General features: G+C 40.4%; 1 protein-coding gene across 1 annotated transcript; it reads left to right on the forward strand.

The window, feature by feature from the left end:
• Positions 1-282: 282 nt before the first annotated feature.
• Positions 283-10,345, forward strand: LOC109044648 (uncharacterized). The gene is made up of 4 exons (XM_019062471.2): positions 283-750; positions 4,299-4,353; positions 6,352-6,416; positions 8,980-10,345. Exons 1-4 carry the CDS (start codon positions 578-580, stop codon positions 9,869-9,871), a joined length of 1,185 nt encoding a protein of 394 aa, XP_018918016.2. The 5' UTR covers positions 283-577; the 3' UTR covers positions 9,872-10,345.
• Positions 10,346-17,524: the final 7,179 nt, after the last annotated feature.

Below are 17,524 nucleotides of genomic sequence, written 5' to 3' on the forward strand. Positions count from 1 at the left end.
TTCGAGTTTCCCGTCGAAAAATAACCCCGGATACAGAGTTTCACAAAAATCGATCGTACAGAAGCCGACTTAGCATTTAAGGCCACGGCCACCATCTTGGATTTGGAACTTTGAAAATCGGACCAAAAATTCGAGGTGCCCGTCAAAAAGTACCCCCTGCCACAAATTTTCACCAAAATCCGTCGGATAATACCCCCTAAAACGTGAAATTTCGTCTATGATGCTGTGACGTCACGCGACTCAAATGCATTAGTATAGGGAGAAACAACTTTTCTCTTTTTTTCGGCTTCAGCGGCATTGTTTTCTAAATTTGATTTTTCAGACATGTGAAGGCGGTTCTTAGCTTCACTCTTGCCTAGTTAGAGGGAAGTCACTTCGACAGTTTTTTTGTAAAGTGTTGATGAAATCTTGGTGACTTAGCTTTATACATTTAACATGGAGTATATTTTTAATTGATCGAATACATCACTTTCTGTCACAGGCGGGAAAAGAAGATGGAATAGGAACGTATAATGCGCCATATTGGTTCGCTGAGGAGGAGACGGCTGTATCAACGCCGGTTCTCCAGATTAGAGCAATGAATAGCAGAGCAGAAGAGAAGAAAAAAAAAGGAAGCCAAGAAACTAGGAATCCGAGTGCTCTTAAAGATGCGAAGAAAAAAGGAAGTCAGGATGGTAAAGTTGACAAAAAGATGAGCTTCAAGTTCCCCTCTTTCAGACGAACCAACAGCAATGGAAGCAACCACAGCAAGTATGACAACTTCTCATTGTTTATCAATTTTATGCGCGAATAATAATGCAAGCTGTTGATTGCCGGTATAGAGCGTATTCGATACATCAAACAGATGGGATCGTATCGATATCGATTGGTTCAACATGTAAACATAGCCGCAAAAGTCAATGGAGATGTTGCACGTGTGAGGAATTTGCGATTTGACTGTTGATACTTTTGTAAAAGTTTGCGAGAAACACGATGGTGCCACTGGTTTTCTCTGAAATCAACTCCCAAGCTCAAAAAAAGCTCTCGAGTTGACGCTAAAATGGAGGGGATATCCCACGCTATCCTGAGAGTCCACCTCTACATCAAGACAAACTCTCTATGCAAAGATAGGGACAAATACATTAGGTGGGTTGCCGTGTTTTCAGTTTTGGAGTCCCCAAATAAAGTGGCAGCCCTGTCAAAGTATTTGCTCCCTATCTTTGCATGGAGAGTTTCTCTTGATGTAGAGGTGGCCTCTCAGGATAGCGTGGGATATCCCCTCCATTTTGGCCTCGACTTGAGAGCTTTTTTCGAGCTTGGGAGTTGATTTCAGAGAAAACCAGTGATACCGTCGTGTTTGTCGCGAACTTTTACATAAGAATCAACAGTCAAATCGCAAATTCCTCACACACATAACATTTCCACTCAGTAATTTGAGAGAACGGGTTTTTGGCGATACATTTTCGAATCTCACGAGTACAAAATGGCAATGAAAAGTGAAATTGTTAGAAATGTTTATTTTTTTTTCCCTGCTGGTTTTATGGCTTCGTGTCTAGCGCCTTCAGCCAACTTTAGACTCTGATTATTGTCCGTAGACATCAAGGGATTTAGGTGCATCCATGCTCTAGGCTTTTCAGATTTTCAGGGATTCGGGCTGAGTAGAATCTGTTTCAGGAGATGTACTCGTTAGTTCCGTGCAAATTAGATGACACCACCGGGATTCGAACCCGGGACCTATTCACCTAGAGTCAGACGGATCTCCATTTGGGCCACTTCCTAGTGTTTTTTTCTCTCATTCACAAAAACATTTGTACCGTTGGCAGGATCGATTTAGGAGGGGGACATTTTTAGGGGTTGCAATGAAGTATCTTATTAAAATAACAAACGCTTTATTTAAGGGCATGTTGGAAGTAAGGTCTACACTCCCTGTCCGACGCACAGTGGAGCGAGTCAATCGGAGAGGTTGGACATGAAATTTTTGACTAAAACTGCAACTTCGGATGTTTATTTCGCCACATTTTAAACTTTAAGGGGGGCTTCGAGGAGAGAATTTCACGAGAAAACCGATGAAACCACTTTTGGGACCTTAAAGTTGTGTATAAACGGAGTTATCAGCGTTTAAAGTCTCCAAATTTTGTCCGACCTCTCCTATATTATTGACTCGATCCATCGTGCGACGTTAAGAATATAGCGCAAAACCAACTGCAAATGACATGGTTCAATTATAATATTCCTTCGGATTTTCAAATTTTCAACGACTACTTTATAACGTATGCGAACTGGTGTAGAGAAAGAAGTGAATCAGGATGCCTTACTGTTCGAGCCGCCTTGACACGAATGTGTCAGTCAATCATACAATAATGTAGCAACAAAAAAATTGAAAACAACCGACTCTCATGAAAGAGCTTCCACAATCAGCAGACAGACGTGACAGAATTGTCAATCATTGACATCATACGCCGCTCATTTTGACAGTCCACGGCTCTCTAAAAAGGCTGTACAACCTGCCTTGTTTTGTCTTTTGTCCTTGAAGCTCCGATTTTAATTTCAAAAAAAAAAAAATTACAAGCACAGCTTTTTTCAAAAAGAGCAGTGCATGAAAAAAATGGATTCTCCAAGTCCATTTCTGCCTTCGCATACATTTATATCGTGCACCAGAAGTTGTGACTAGCGATTAAGCCAAAGTTGGGAACAGTCACGTATTCACTTGCACTATAATATTTAGAAGGGATGCGTTTCACCTCCTATCCCCATAAATATTGGAGTGCAAGTGAGTATTACCTGTTCGCAACTTTGGTTTAATCTCTATCCACTTCTGCCACATCGTAATATTTTAAGCATGTCCATACGATACACATCAAAGCCGAAAGAACAATTTGCAAAGTTTGTGGGAATATATTTTTCAATCCACAATCCTCTTTTTCTAGACCCGTGAGCAAAGTGGCAAAAAAAAGGTTTCCATGTTTTGCCTCCACCTTGTAGTAATCCCCCCATGTAATCCAATATTGACTTATAAATCTTTATACACATTTACATGTCTGTGGAACGTGCTCGTATGATTCAGCAGATCCGGTGACGATTTTCGATCTATTCCCTCTTGTTTTTTTCCCCAATGCGAATGGATGTATTTCTACCGAACGGAACCATTAACGACTGGGAAAAGATGGAGGTGTGCTCTGGGAAGCTGCTTAAGAAACAATGTTAAAGTGGACGTGATGCCCTTTGGGGAAGTGGAAAAGCGAGATTTTACATTCTACCAACCCTGGTAAAAATTGGCAGTAGAATGTGTGTTCCAAAATACCATACACCTACGACCGGCTGTAAGATTTCCAATAGCTTCTATAGCCGGCTACACAATTTCTTATAGCCTTTTATAGCCAATGGCGACTAAGCAACTCACAGCCAGGCGATAAAGTGTATGCTAAACGTCACCAATTACGGATGCTAGGACTTAGTGAGTTTTTGGACCACTGCTCTCTTTTTGAGCCGTAGTATCTTGATTTATTTTCCGAGGAAAGCTCCGTACTTTTGATGGATGCCTGCCATTCCTAATATATTAGAGCGCCTTCAGTTTCGTATGATACTGTGCAATACCTCTGGTGTGAAATAATTGCTTCAAGCGCCGTGGCACACTGCGGTGCGGCAGGCGGGCAGCCAGTGCGAAACGCGCATTGGCGCCTACAAACCTAACAGGGATGCTTCACGCGTTGCGCAATGCGTGAAGTATCCCTGTTAGGTTTGTAGGCGCCAGTGCGTCGCCGCTCCGCTTTGTGTTAGGCTCTAATATTCAATCTAGCGGAGTCAGCGTTATTCAACTCATGATTTTGAAATGTTTGCACATCCTGTATGGATTATTCTCGTTTTAATTGATGAAAAAAAATATGTATTAAAGGAAAATATAACGTGTGTTTTGTAAATATTAAGGTGGTTCCGTATCAAACTTAATGATTTCCAAAGCACACGAATTTCTACACAATTTCTACAGAATTCCTATGGTATTTTGAAACGCAGCTCTTATCTTCAATTTTTACCAGGGAAACTGAACTAAGCGCCAACTGAATGCGGCACTCATGAGCCGTGGGCATGGCAAGAGAGCGTTGTGGGCAGGGCTCATGAGTTAAAGCCGAGCAAGAGTGACAACGTAGACGGTTTCGTTGCCGCTGACGTCACTGGCGCTTTATAATTCCCATTCATTCTTACGGCTCTCGGCTAACGAGCACACCCCTCCTTTTCCTCCAGTCTCCGGTTCCGTTTGACAGAAATACCTACGCTTATAGCTTGGTTGCTAATTTGTTCATTTTCTTTATTTTCTCTTTCAGTGACTCAAATGTTACGAATAGGACTGCGAAGAAAGGCAAACTTTCGAGAGCAAAGGTGCGCAACTACGAAACTTCTTATGTCATTTTTCAGCTAACAACCGATAATAATAAATGAAACAACCGGAGCATCCTTTTCAGTGGCGTGGCGTGCTTTGCGATGTATCGATTGATCGGTCATTTAAACTTATGGAAAAGTATCGATAAACAGGGTGTTCGCAGGGAACACCTTAATAATCGATTATTTACCACAGCTTCAAATGGGGAATTATCGATAGATCGCAAAGCACGCCACGCCACTGATCCTCTTGATAGTTTAAATAGCATATATTTTAGCTCATATCACACGTTATTTTAAGCGTGCCAGTAGGGCTCGCTTTTTGAAATCACTCGGATGTACCATAGTACAGCACACCGATCAACCAATGCTATTCAACGGGCCGTCCAAATATTTTTTTCCTCGGACCCGTTTTCTTGTCTTTGAACCATTATACTGTCAAGCCCTGATGGTCTCTTACCAAAAAACCGAATGAACTGCTAATTGGGAACCCTTGAGAACATTTTCCTGTCAAAACCCTATTATTTCATTTGACAAAAACCTCATAGAAGCTTTCTTACGCTCGGAGGACTCAACTCTAGAACCTTCTTTCCCGCCAAAACTGTTTAGCCAATGAGCGTCTTGCACTGCAAGTGCAATCTGTGATGAGCCTCGTGACTCTTTATACCATGTACTAACCGTGGCCCCTGCAGAAATCCACTCAAACCACTGCAGTTATCTCCCGATATAGCTTTGGGTGTCAGGTTTCGAGCAAGGCAATAAAAGACGGCGAGGAGAGGGTCGCCTCGTCGAACCTATTATCTTCCACGCCCGATTAACCATTCACCGTGACGCCAGGATCCACCAAATTTTCACAAAAATTGTTTTCCGTCTATTTAGCGAGTTTTTCCTTACTTTCCGTTAAAGTACAAATAAAAAGAGACCTCATTTGTAAAAATCGGCCGAATAGGAGAGAAGTTACAGTTCGAAATCCAAAGAGATTAACTCAACGCGATTTCGATGCACGGCAGTTCGCCCAAATCACGGTCGTGCGAAATGCCGCATATCAGCTTAAAATCAAGATAATTGGACGGAATCTTTAAAATCAATTTACATTCAACGTTCATGAATCAATATTTTCTCCCAAATTTAGCAAAAAGTACCAATTGATGCAAATAACAAAGACGTGAAAATAGTAGGTATGTGTCCAACATTTTAGTTATTCGGCACGCTTTTCCAACATATTCATGTTGGATTTTTCTGCTTGTTTTTATTTCTCTTGACGACAAAACTTCGAAACCATGTTTCATGTTTGCGGTGTGTTAAAATGTTCACCCCTAGGTAATCTATTCTTTTAATGGAGAGCAAATGAATATCATTCCTTGAGGTTTTTTCAGATTTTTTTTTCGCACAGAGAGGAAAAGTGGCGGCAGTACATCCGTTGAGCAGTTATTCATTTAAAAACTGAGGTACACCAGGAAGTCCGCAAGTCTTACTGAGATACGTGGCTTCGGAGTTTCACTGTCAGTGGCGTGGCGTGCTTTGCGATATATCGATTGATTTGTCATTTAAACCTATGGAAAAGGATCGATCAACTAGGTGTTTGTAGTGAACACCTTCATAATCGATTCTTTACCACGGATTCAGATGGGGAAATATCGATAATCGATCATTCACGCCACGCCACTGTTCACTGTCGATATAGCATTTTGATCCCCTTTCGATTTTTCCGTTTTCAAAGTTAGTTTTAGAAAACAAACCGATTTCCATGCTTTTCACGGCTACCCAGAAGTAAAACATTCAATGTTTGTACAGTCTCAGAATATGACCCCAATTTTTCATTATCAATTGATGAGATTGTGAATGTCCTTACTCGAGCATTGTAAAATTTTATTAAAATTTTGCATTCAGCCATCACGGCCGAGTTATAGTATAAAAGTTAAACACACTTGCGAAGTAATAATACAAAAATTTAAGGTAGAGCGACTGATTAAATACTCCATATTTCTTTCCTTACAGTCTATTGTCAACGGAGCTTTGAACATGTTAAAAAGGAAAGACAGCAGCGGTAGCAGTAAGAGCAGGTAAGGAGATACCAGTGGGCTATGCCCCCTGGCCGCTACGCGGCCCAACCCCCAGAGGGCGCTTCGCGCTCTCTTACGCCCGTTTTGGCAAAAGACTGACAAAAAAAATGAAGAGATTTTCATATCCGACTTTCATTTGTCCAATCTCCCTCTGGCCGGGAGCGATTGGATCAATAAGAATTGAATAAAAAAACTGGCTAATAAAAATAAATTCAAACTTCGCACGGTCTGCTACATGAAATGAGTTATTCGAAGCTATTTCAAGTTTCTTGGAAAACTGGAGCATGTTGAAACAAGTTGGAGTTTAGAAAATATTATTTGTCTTTTTAAAAAATCGAATCGTTTAAGTCAGAGCCGGTTCTGTCACCTGTGATTAAATCTGATCGATACTTGATCAATGGTCATGCGTTTACTCCTTGGACAGAAACGAATCCATTCTATCCGCACTCTTTTGATCGGTCACATCCCATTTTTTATTCTATATAGTATCGAAAAAAATTGCGGCAAATTGCCGCCAAGTATGGTTGCACTACCAATAAAATTTTTATTTGATCCGTTTTAAGACCATCTCATGCGACACACATACCATAAGAAAAAGAATGCATAGGTCAATTGGACGTATTTCTGCAAACCGGAACTATGTGCATTATGACGTGAGCCATTTTTAGCATATATTCCAGTGGGTCTCAGGGCTCATGTCTTCATGCACATACACTGAAAAAAAATCACGGTGTATTTACTGAGAAAATAGTAAAATTACCAAGAATTCAGGGTTCTATTTGATCCCAGTTTTTGCTTGGTAAAATTACCATTTATGGAATTGGTAATTTTACCGAGAAATCTCGGTAAAATACCGGCAAAGTTACCGGGAATTCATTACCGATAAAAGTGGTATTCTTACCTGAAAAAAACAGTAAAAATACCGGTTTTTAGGTAAGCTTACCAATCTGTCTTGGAAGAAAAAGTGAGGAATGGATCGAGGAGCGTTTGTGATCAGCTGCTATCCAATCAGGAATCAGGATTTTTTATCCTTTGGCGCAATCATTTGACAGGTGCTTAAAGTACGTGTCAGATGCTCTCCGATTTCCTTTTCCATGGAGCTTTTGACCAGGAGTTCGAGGTTACAAACAGTGATAGAATGCTGCTATCGCGGTGATCCCCTTTCAGATCCTTCAGTGTTCGAAACTCACAGGCGTCAACGCGCCAAATGCGCCTAAAAAATCGGCCATGGCGCCTAAAAAATGAAGGCTCTGCGCCAACGTGGCCCTTAAAAATTGCCCCTTAAAAATCTGAATTTTCATACTAGGTGATTATTCGAAATTTTCAGCACCGCAAGTGAAAGCTTGTTCTATTCTTCACGATTTCATCCTTAGTGCTTTTGTCTTACCCAAGTTACAGCTACTTACTAGTTCTGTTACAAAAACATTTGCGTCTAACTTTTCACTTAATGCGCCGTAATATATAGGCAAAAAGTCAATTTGGCCCCTAAAAAATCTTCAATGACGCCTAAAAATCGGGCTTGATGCGCCACATGGCTCCTAAAACTCAAAGGTGAGTTTCGAACACTGTCTGATTCGAATAGAAGTTTTGTTTTAGTATCACTCAGACTTTTTTAGTACAAGCTTGAAATTAAGTATTTTAACCCAAAGTGCGTAATATAGGGATGATAAACGAAAACTGGCCTCACATTATGGTGTTGCTTGGCTGTTATTCTTGCAAACGAATAATAATGAGTTTTCATCGCGCCCCATTGAAATGTTTTGATGATCAAATAATCACACGTTACATCCAGTGGCGAAGAGTGAATGATCAATTATCGATATTCCCCCATTTAAAGCTATGATAAAAAATCAATTCTTAAGGTGTCTGTTCCGAACACCCTCTTAATCGATAGTTTTACATAGGTTTAAATGGCGGATCAAATAATTACACGTTACATCCAGTGGCGAAGAATGAATGATCGATTATCGATATTCCCCCATTTGAAGCTATGATAAAAAATCGATTGTTAAAGTGTCCGTTCCGAACACCCTCTTAATCGATAGTTTTACATAGGTTTAAATGGCGGACCAATCGATACATCACAAAACACGTCTCGTCACCGGACGATACGCTCTCTACCGTGCTAAGGAAGAACGCCGTATGAACAATCGAGAGTTGCCAAATTCCCTTCGATAAAATGTTTATTTTTGGGGGTAGGTTATGAATATTTGTCCTTGACATTTTCAGGAACTTCAGGTAAAATTTCGAACAAACTTATCTGAGAAATCGGAAGGAGAATATCCATAAGTTTACCAGGAAATTCGTGTTTTATCAAAGGAAATTTGGCAACTCCTGGAGGTTCATACGGCGTTTTCCCTTAGCACGGCAGCATTGTCAACCTTATAACCAGTGGCGTGCCGTGAATGATCGATTATCGATATTTCCCCATTTGAGCTGTGGTAAAGAATCGATCATTAGGGTGTCCGCTGTGAACACCCTGATAATCGATTCTTTACCACAGGTTTAAATGGTAGATCAATCGATACATCGCAAGGCATTTACGGTTCATTGCTCGTTTCAGGAGAGGCTCAAGGCCCATCAGCCGGAACTGGTCGCGGTCGCCGTCGCCAGAGCGATCAAATTCCTTCCGGGACGAAGGAAGCTGCAGGGCCGATAGCGGTGCCACTTCAAACAGGTTCCTGGACGAAGTGTGTCCCGGTTACGCGATAGAACCCGACCAGTTGACCAGTCAGGGCAGGCAAGAAGTGGCGGCGGACATCGGGCAGCTCAAGGATAAATACTGCGGAAGAGAAATGACTCAGAAGCGAGAGCAGAGCTTTAAAAATGAAATGCAGGATCTCGGGCAGAAATATTGTCCGGGCGGCAGCGTGAACCAAGAGCTTTTCCGACCGGCACCGCTCCCGGATGCCTCCACCCCGAACATCGACCGTTCCCAGTTTTTCAACATGATGAGGAGTCATTTAAGTTCACTCTCACCAGAAACCCCCGTGTCTCCGAGCCCACCACCACTGAGCCCATCGCGTCCTCCGAGCCCACCACGTCCTCCGAGCCCACCACGTAGCCCATCGCGTCCTCCGAGCCCACCACGTATCCCACCAAGCCCTCTGACTCCGAACTTGACTCCGAACCCTGACTACGGGGCGTTCTTCAGAGCTGTGAGGATGTCGCAGTCTGTCAACCTCACTCCGCCGCCGCCGCCGCCGCCGCGAACCATCTCGGCGGGAGACAAATACGAGGAAATGAGTAGGTGGATCACGGATGTGTGCGAGGAGGCGCTCCCTGGTGTGACGACCAAGTCGCCCTCACGGTCGTCGCCCCTCAGATCGCCGAAGAGGCCACCTCAGACGCAGACGCCCGAATCCGCTGGAACCCCGTGGCTGGAGGTGATGCGGAGGAGATTAAACAAGATCGTAACTGAGGATCACTTGGAAAGCAGCAGAAAGCCGGAGTAGAACGCAGCCCTGTTGCCAGATATCACTGAAAAATCAGCACGATTTCCATTTAGGTCCATGTAAAAGCACTGAAAAAAAATTCTCGGCGTTTTTAACGAGGTCCGTTGGTACCTTTACCATCTCACTTTTTTTTACCAATTATTGGTAGTTTTACCGAGACAGACTGGTAAGCTTACTTAAAAACCGGTATTTTTACTGTTTTTTTCAGGGAAGAATACCACTTTTATTGGTAATCAATTCCCGGTAACTTTGCCGTTTTATCTTGGTAATTCTACCACAGTCGATAAAAAAATATTGGCGTTTTTACCAAGGTCCAGTAAAATTATCGAGAAAGTTCAATAATTTTACCGAGATTCTCGGTAAAATTACCAATTCCATAAATGGTAATTTTACCGAGAAAAGGCTGGGATCAAATAGAACCCTGAATTCTTGGTAATTTTACCCTTTTCTTAGTAAATAGGTACACCGAGATTTTTTTTTCAGTGACGCACTGCCGTGCAAAGGAAAAACGCCATAAACGCCATTTTACATTTGGATTGCATTTTGCAAAAAGGAACCAAGAGCATTCCACTGTCGCTAAGATTGTGAAACTTTTTTTTATCTTGTAATAAACTGATCATCTAAACAAGTTTTATCTTTACCCCCAATAAACTTTTAATTCAAGATGAAAATTACCTTTAAATTACTTAAATTTTAATTAGAAAGTTAATTAAATTTTTTGCATGATTTCAGTAATTTTATTGCAAAGAATGTAATTATTGGAATTTTCCTAATTTATAACTCCTAATCATGATTATACTAAAAGCAACGAGGAAATAAATTTTTACAAATTCAATTTTGTTGTTGATATGTAATATCTGTCAAGCTGGAAAGGGTGTTGCGAGAGAAAATATCGACGGTGAAACTACGAGACCACGTATCTCGTTTCCTGTGAATTAAAATCCCATTTTAGGTTTTTGAAGGGGAACAAATGAGTATCATTCCCCGAATTTTTGACATGCAGAGAAAAAAAATCGAGGAAAGTTTCAAGAATTGACGTTGAGTGATTTTCCATTTAAAAAATACCTAAAATGTGGTGCGAAGGCTGCAAAATGAGATACGTGGTATGGCAGTTTCATAGTCAATAGACGGACACATGAGAGATGGTAAAATTCCACGAAATAATTGAAAAATTTCGAAAATTCGTCGCAAGCGAATACATGCAGAAGTGAAAATTCTCTAAGCAATTATAAGGAAATAGGCTGCGAAAAGACTGCACACTTTCCAGACTGAACATATGTCACAACCTTTGTCAGTCTGTTTCAAGTTGGCTGAGAATGTCGCGGTTAATGGTTTTCGAGCCCATGACCTGAATCGAAATCAACTGTCGAGTTTTTCCGGGTTTTTTTTACACTTTTGTAACGTTGCGTTTGAGTGGGGTTTCGAGAACGGGAGAGGGAAAGGGGGACTTGTGCAGGATTAATGCCACGTGTTTTTAGAATGAAACATTGTATCGTGTTGTGTACTTACTCAGATTTTATTTGACTGATAACCGTTGGAATATTCGCCTTCAAATTTGGTAACACTGTACTTCGCATGCTGACCTCATGGAGGACATCTGAATACTCGATCGAAAATTCCTCCGTAATTTTTTTCAAAAGCTGGGAAAACTTCTTCCTTAACTGCTTTGGCACCATCTAAGAAAAATCAATTGAATATGAATAAAAAATAAATAAATAAAAACAAACGTATTATTTTCATCTCACTGGATTCTGTAAGCAGATTTATTTATTAGATTACTTATAGTTTCTTAAAGAATGAGTCTGTCACACAAACCACAAAATTTTTTGAGATACCTAATGGGGCTGTTGCATGTGATCCTGGAATTGCTTAATAAAAAAAGTGTAACCCATGTAAATTTTAGAGAACACTTCCCCGAGCTTAAAAAAGCTCGAAACAGCTGTTTGACTGATAAAAAGGAGCTTAAAGAGGTAGTAAGTCGTGGTGATGTGAAGAACGTTTTTCATTGGCTGTCTCCGTATGATGTCGTAAAACGTGTCGATCCTTGGTTTCCTCATTTTATATGTACTTAACGAAAATGAATTCAAAAAAATGTGCAACAGCCCCATTGAGTTTTGAGCAAGAAAACTGAGAAAAGTACATATTCTTTGATTCTCTCTCTGCATTTGGTGGAAACTTTTTCTTTCGGAGCTCACCATTTACGTTTGGACAGTTACTGCATGCAGTTACCCAGGTAGCAGTAATCACGCTAAGTTGCGATTTGATTGGAGAATGCATCGCAATATTATCGACGTCAATTTATTGCAATATTATCGCAAATGCGATTAAGTGCGTTTTCATCGCATAAATTTGCAATAAAATTGCGATTTTACCAACGGCTATTTATCGCAAATTTATAGAACGAAAAATAGTGATGAATTGAAATATTTTATACAGATGAAATTGCGACAAGATCGAGGATGATCGCGTAGATGTTGATGATCCCAGCGATTTTATCGCCCAAAATATCGTGAACTACTCAACGTCAATTTTTACGAACTTCCGTAATCCCTAGATGAGCCCGCTTTAATCAGAATTTGAAAATAGAACCCAAATACAAGAGTAGACCAGAGAGCTCACGATTGAGCACAGGGGAGAATTTCGTGAGCGCCGCCACCCGCGGCGCACTATGGTCCAAAACTCAAGAATGGGAAGGAATAAGTCGGATAATGACTAAAAGATCACGAAATTTTCGTAACTGATGTTTTTTTGAGTCGCTAAATTTGAATTAGATGTTAAATTGCCTACATTTTAACACCCTGACCTATTAATTGTGCGCAAGTTTGTGGCACGCTGCGGCGCGGCGTGCTGCCAGCTTGAAACGCGCACTAACGCCTACAAACCTAAGGGGATACTTCAAGCATTGCGCAATGCGTGAAGTAGCCCCTTAGGTTTGTAGGCGTTAGTGCGCGTTTCGCGCTAGCAGCACTACGCCACGGCTCTTCCGGCGGGCGGGTGGGGAACGATTTCTTGCGGGGAGAGCTCCTTGGCGGAGAAACTCGTGTATCGTGTAATTTATTTTTTTTTTTTTTTTTTTTTTTTTTTTTTTTTTTTTTTAAATTTTTGACTCTTAAAATTACACACTGGTCGTGTGAAGTAACAAGTGAACTCTCAACGCTAGATAAAGTGTAAGAATGAAAGGCAGGTCGTGCGCCATGCGCGCTGCGGACAACGCAGGGCGGCTCATGAAATTTTCCCCTGTGCTCTGTTGGAGAGCTCGGAAGGGAGGCAAAATTTGAAATTCCCGCCAGTAAAAAACGGCCGCCATTTCAAATTTTGGCGGAAACTTGAACCAAGCGGGAAATTTTGAATCTTGGTCTGTTAGTACTTAGTAGGGTAAGGTAAGTGAATCGAAGGTATGCTTCTTTGCTGCATACTATCCAAAAGTGACGAAACGCCACCTTCTGTTCGTTTCGTTTCGTTTCGTTTCAGTCTTGGCAAGAAGTTTTAAATTAATGCCGATTTTTTTCACTCGATTCCTACTGGTCCAATCGCTCCCGCCCATAGGGAGATTGGACAAATGAAAGTAGCATATGAAAAACTTTTCATTATTTTTGGTCGTTTTTCTAGATGAAATAATAAACACACCAAGCGAGCTGCGAAGCGTAACAATCCACAATTTCAGTGGCAAAGCGTAATAATCGGCCATCGGTATTTTCCCATTTGAAACTATGTAAAAACATCGATTATCAGTGAGCACCCTTTGTATAGATTTAAATGACTGATAAATCGATTCATCGCAAAGGACCCACGCCACTGAAAAATTCGTTTGCACGCAACTCGACAAAAAAACTGTTCAACAGTGCTTCATCATGCCACCGAAGGAAGAACGCCAAATGAACACCCGAGAGTTGCCAAATTCTCTTCGATAAAACGTTTATTTCTGAGGAAAGTTACGAATATTTGTCCTTGAAATTTACAGGAACTTAGGATGAAATTGGGAACAAAATTATCTAAAATACTTGAAGGAAAATATTCATAAGTTTACCACAAGATTCGTGTTTTATCAAAGAAAATTTGGCAACGTATGAAGGCTCATACGGCGTTTTTTTTTTCGCGCGGCAGAATGATCCATCTTTTTTTGTCCTTGCGAACTTTTCCCTATTAATCGGAGATCAAAATCAAGTGCATTTGTCCGTAGGTACGTTGAACTTTCAGCCGGTTTTGATCGGCTGATTCACTCCCAGAGGTGCTTTTTAAGTGCATTCCTATGGGAGGAAAAAAATCGAGAACCTGATTGATACCACTTTCAACTGAAATTTTTTTTTTTGCTTCGTCCTCATAACACGCAACATGCCAAAACGATGTCACGCAGATTGTGAGACATAACGACGGTGAAAGTACCAGACCACGTACCTCGAGCATCCTTGAGCATCATTCATTGTGATACCGCGCCAAAAGCTGAAGCTAAAATATTGGCTGAAGTCGTTTCTCAAACGAGAAATGTGAAAATTTGGCAATGAATGCTTCAAGAACATAAACTTTGAAATGTTACGTTTGGTAATAGTTTAAGGCATTAGCCCAAACGAAACATTATTCGAACAAAACGATGATGCGGGATATCGCACCGGCATTAAAATTTTCCTGGAAATCAAACCGTGCGACAAGCCTGACGTGAAGTTCATACGAGCACTCACCGCGTGAATACTTTTAACAGAGCTTTCCCAAATTGGAAAATCGACAGAAGTTGTGATGAGTTGAAGGATTGCCTCTCGGCTTTCGAAGTTGGAATCCGCAGGCGTGTCCTCGTGACCCAGCTCAGAATATGCAAAATCCTCGATTGTTTGAAAAGATTGTTGGGTCCTGTAGATCGACTCCTTCAACCTTGAAACCGCACGTGAACAAATATTTTACGAGGAATTAAAAGTTTTATAAGCTATGCGTATGCAATAAATTTCAATTTGCGCTTTACACAAATTTTTATGGAAACTTTTTTCCTCATAACTCTCGTTCAAATAAATTTTGAATACCTACCTACATTCAACGAGTGGGGTCCCAAAATGGGTCACTGGGTTTATAAATTTTATCAGGTCATTAATTTTTTTTGTTTTCTTCGAGTCTAAATTTAACATTCAGTGATCCTTAATAGGGCGACTGTACTATCCAAGTTTGGATCATTTCATTGGTTTATTATTTATTAGCACTAAGATAGAAGTAATTTGATGGAAAATCTAAGCGGGGAGTAGTTATAAGCGCGCTGCGTTTTTTATCCCAAGAGTGCGAAGAAACTGGCATTAATTCTATATACAATTATCAACTCTAACTGTGGAAATTCACGCTTCGAATAATTCTTGATTTAACAGGAACAATCAGCTTCTTTACCGTGAGAGTCACCGAACCTACAGTATAAAACCCGCTACGCGATTCGTCTGGCTGTGTAATTTCTTACAAGTTGGCAACATTGTTTCTTCTCCGTTTAAATGTATGTAATAAATCGATTCTAGGCGAGGCATAGCCTGCCTCACAGAGAATCAGTATTTACAAAGAATTAAAATAAGGGAAAATTTTTTGCCAACTTGAGAGAATGCTCCACTCAGTCTGAAGCACTAAAAAAGGTACGGTAACGTCTACCATGAGTCTCCTTGATTTTTTACACGGTGATACCTTTTTTTGAAAATAACCAGAATTATAGCAGTATTCATCAGAGCTAAGCTGATACTTACCATAATATGCTAAAATGCTGATATAGAGTCTGGTGTTTATTACCATACTCGGATCACTGTGTCAGAGTGTGGTAAAATCTACAGTATATTTTTTAGTGATGGAAACTCACAGAAAATCGTAGACGAGTCGAACCTTGAATTCGTCCATTTTCGCATCGACAGCAGGAAGAACTTTCGATTTCACTTTGGGTTTCTTCGTCTCTCTCTTTCTGGGGACGGACGGAAGCTGAACATCCAGTGAGACTTCTAACAGCTTCTGGATTTCTCTTTCCTCTCTGGCCTCAGTTTTTGAACCACAGCTGGATCGCCTGAAAAACTCATTAAATCATTACAACACTCTCGTTTGAGAAAACTTTCCCCATACATTCGCCTTAGCTCAAATCTCCTTGAAATTCCCTTGAATGTAGTTACTGAAATTTTCAAACCTAAGACAATATCAAGGAGATTTTAGGTGAAGGAAATTTTAAAGAGTGTCTTAAAATTTTTCTGTAGCTCTACTTAAGATCACCAACCAAGTGCCAAAAAAATCGTGCACTGGATCCCTGAACTTTGGACATGGAAACTTGAAAGGATTCACAATTATTCGCACTTCAAAAGGTAAAAAATACGAGAGAAAATGGATTGCAAGTTTTGTAAATTTTTAGGTAGGTTCGCACCTACTCAAAGTTTCAAAATCATATAATTTTTCCTTCCGTATTTTGTACTTTTTGTGGTAGCAGATATCATTTTGATCCCTCGGAGGAATCCATTTTGAATGGCATACGGACAAATTTGACCAGAGGTTTGATAAATCATCCTTTTTATAATGCTTTGTGAAAGTTTCTTATAACCTCCCATAACAACAATGTAAACTAAGTGGGGCATCCAAAGGAAAGGAGCTGCTCAAAGTACGACCAGTGGCATGGCGTGCTTTGCGATGTATCGATTGATCGGCCATTGAAAAGTATCAATAAACAGGGTACACCTTAATAATCGATTATTTACCACAGCTTCAAATGGGGAAATATCGATTGATCGCAAAGCAGGCCACGCCACTGAGTACGACTATGAACACGACTCTACACAGGGGAAAAAGTATCATACATTTTGTGTTAAAATAGGAAGTTGAACACAAAGTTTCGTTAATATGTTTTGGTTGGTTTTTCTTTGGGTAAAATTCGGCAAGTCTCTGGGTTGAAAGTTTACAACCCCGTCAAAAATCAGGCGCGAATCGCTAAGTTCTAACCTGGATTGCACTGGTGTGCAAAACTGCCATGCTAAGGGAAAATGTCGTATGAACCTTCAGGCGTTGCCGAATTTCCTTTGGTAAAATAAGAATTTCTTAGTAAACTTATGAATGTTTTTCGGCCATTTTCAGATCATTTCAATAACAATTTCACATGAAGCTCCTGAAAATGTCAAAAAAAAGAAAAAAAAAATTCATAACCTTCCTAAAAAACGATAATTTTATCGAGGGAAATATGAGAACTCTCGAATGTTCATACGGCGTTCTTCCTTAGCATGGCAGAGATGTCCTAGCCACCCGCAAAGGCTCGATCACCTTCTGATTGTGAGTGAAATCGAGAGGAACAAGAGAACATTAATTCAACATAACTTTTTCTTCATCTCCATATATGTCTCAGAATTACCTACGGTTTTCCTAGATTTAGCTAGGAATTTAACACAGAAGAAAATTAATTACAATATTTCAAGTGAATTAACTTTTTATCGCAGGAAATATCCCAAAGTTTGAAGGATCATATGGCGTTTTTTCTTGGCACGGCACACGGTGTGGCGATATGGGTAAAAGGCGGACATGGGCGATTCGGGATTGAGAATGTTAGGACCGAAATTGTGTTCTACGAGTACTATATTATATGGATTGATGATAGTTTTTAAATTTTCATCCCCCATGTTGATGGAACAGGCCTCTAAAGTCCGCTAAGTCGCCAATCTAAAATTTCCTCTAAAA

The sequence above is a fragment of the Bemisia tabaci genome, chromosome 10 (assembly GCF_918797505.1).
Source record: "Bemisia tabaci chromosome 10, PGI_BMITA_v3".
Lineage (NCBI taxonomy): Eukaryota > Metazoa > Arthropoda > Insecta > Hemiptera > Aleyrodidae > Bemisia > Bemisia tabaci.

Coding starts and splice junctions, on each gene's coding strand:
- LOC109044648 (XM_019062471.2), top strand. CDS start 578: ATGAATAGCAGAGCAGAAGAGAAGAAAAAAAAAGGAAGCCAAGAAACT. Junction 751..4,298: donor AATGGAAGCAACCACAGCAA/GTATGACAACTT, acceptor TTTCTCTTTCAG/TGACTCAAATGTTACGAATA. Junction 6,417..8,979: donor AGCGGTAGCAGTAAGAGCAG/GTAAGGAGATAC, acceptor TGCTCGTTTCAG/GAGAGGCTCAAGGCCCATCA.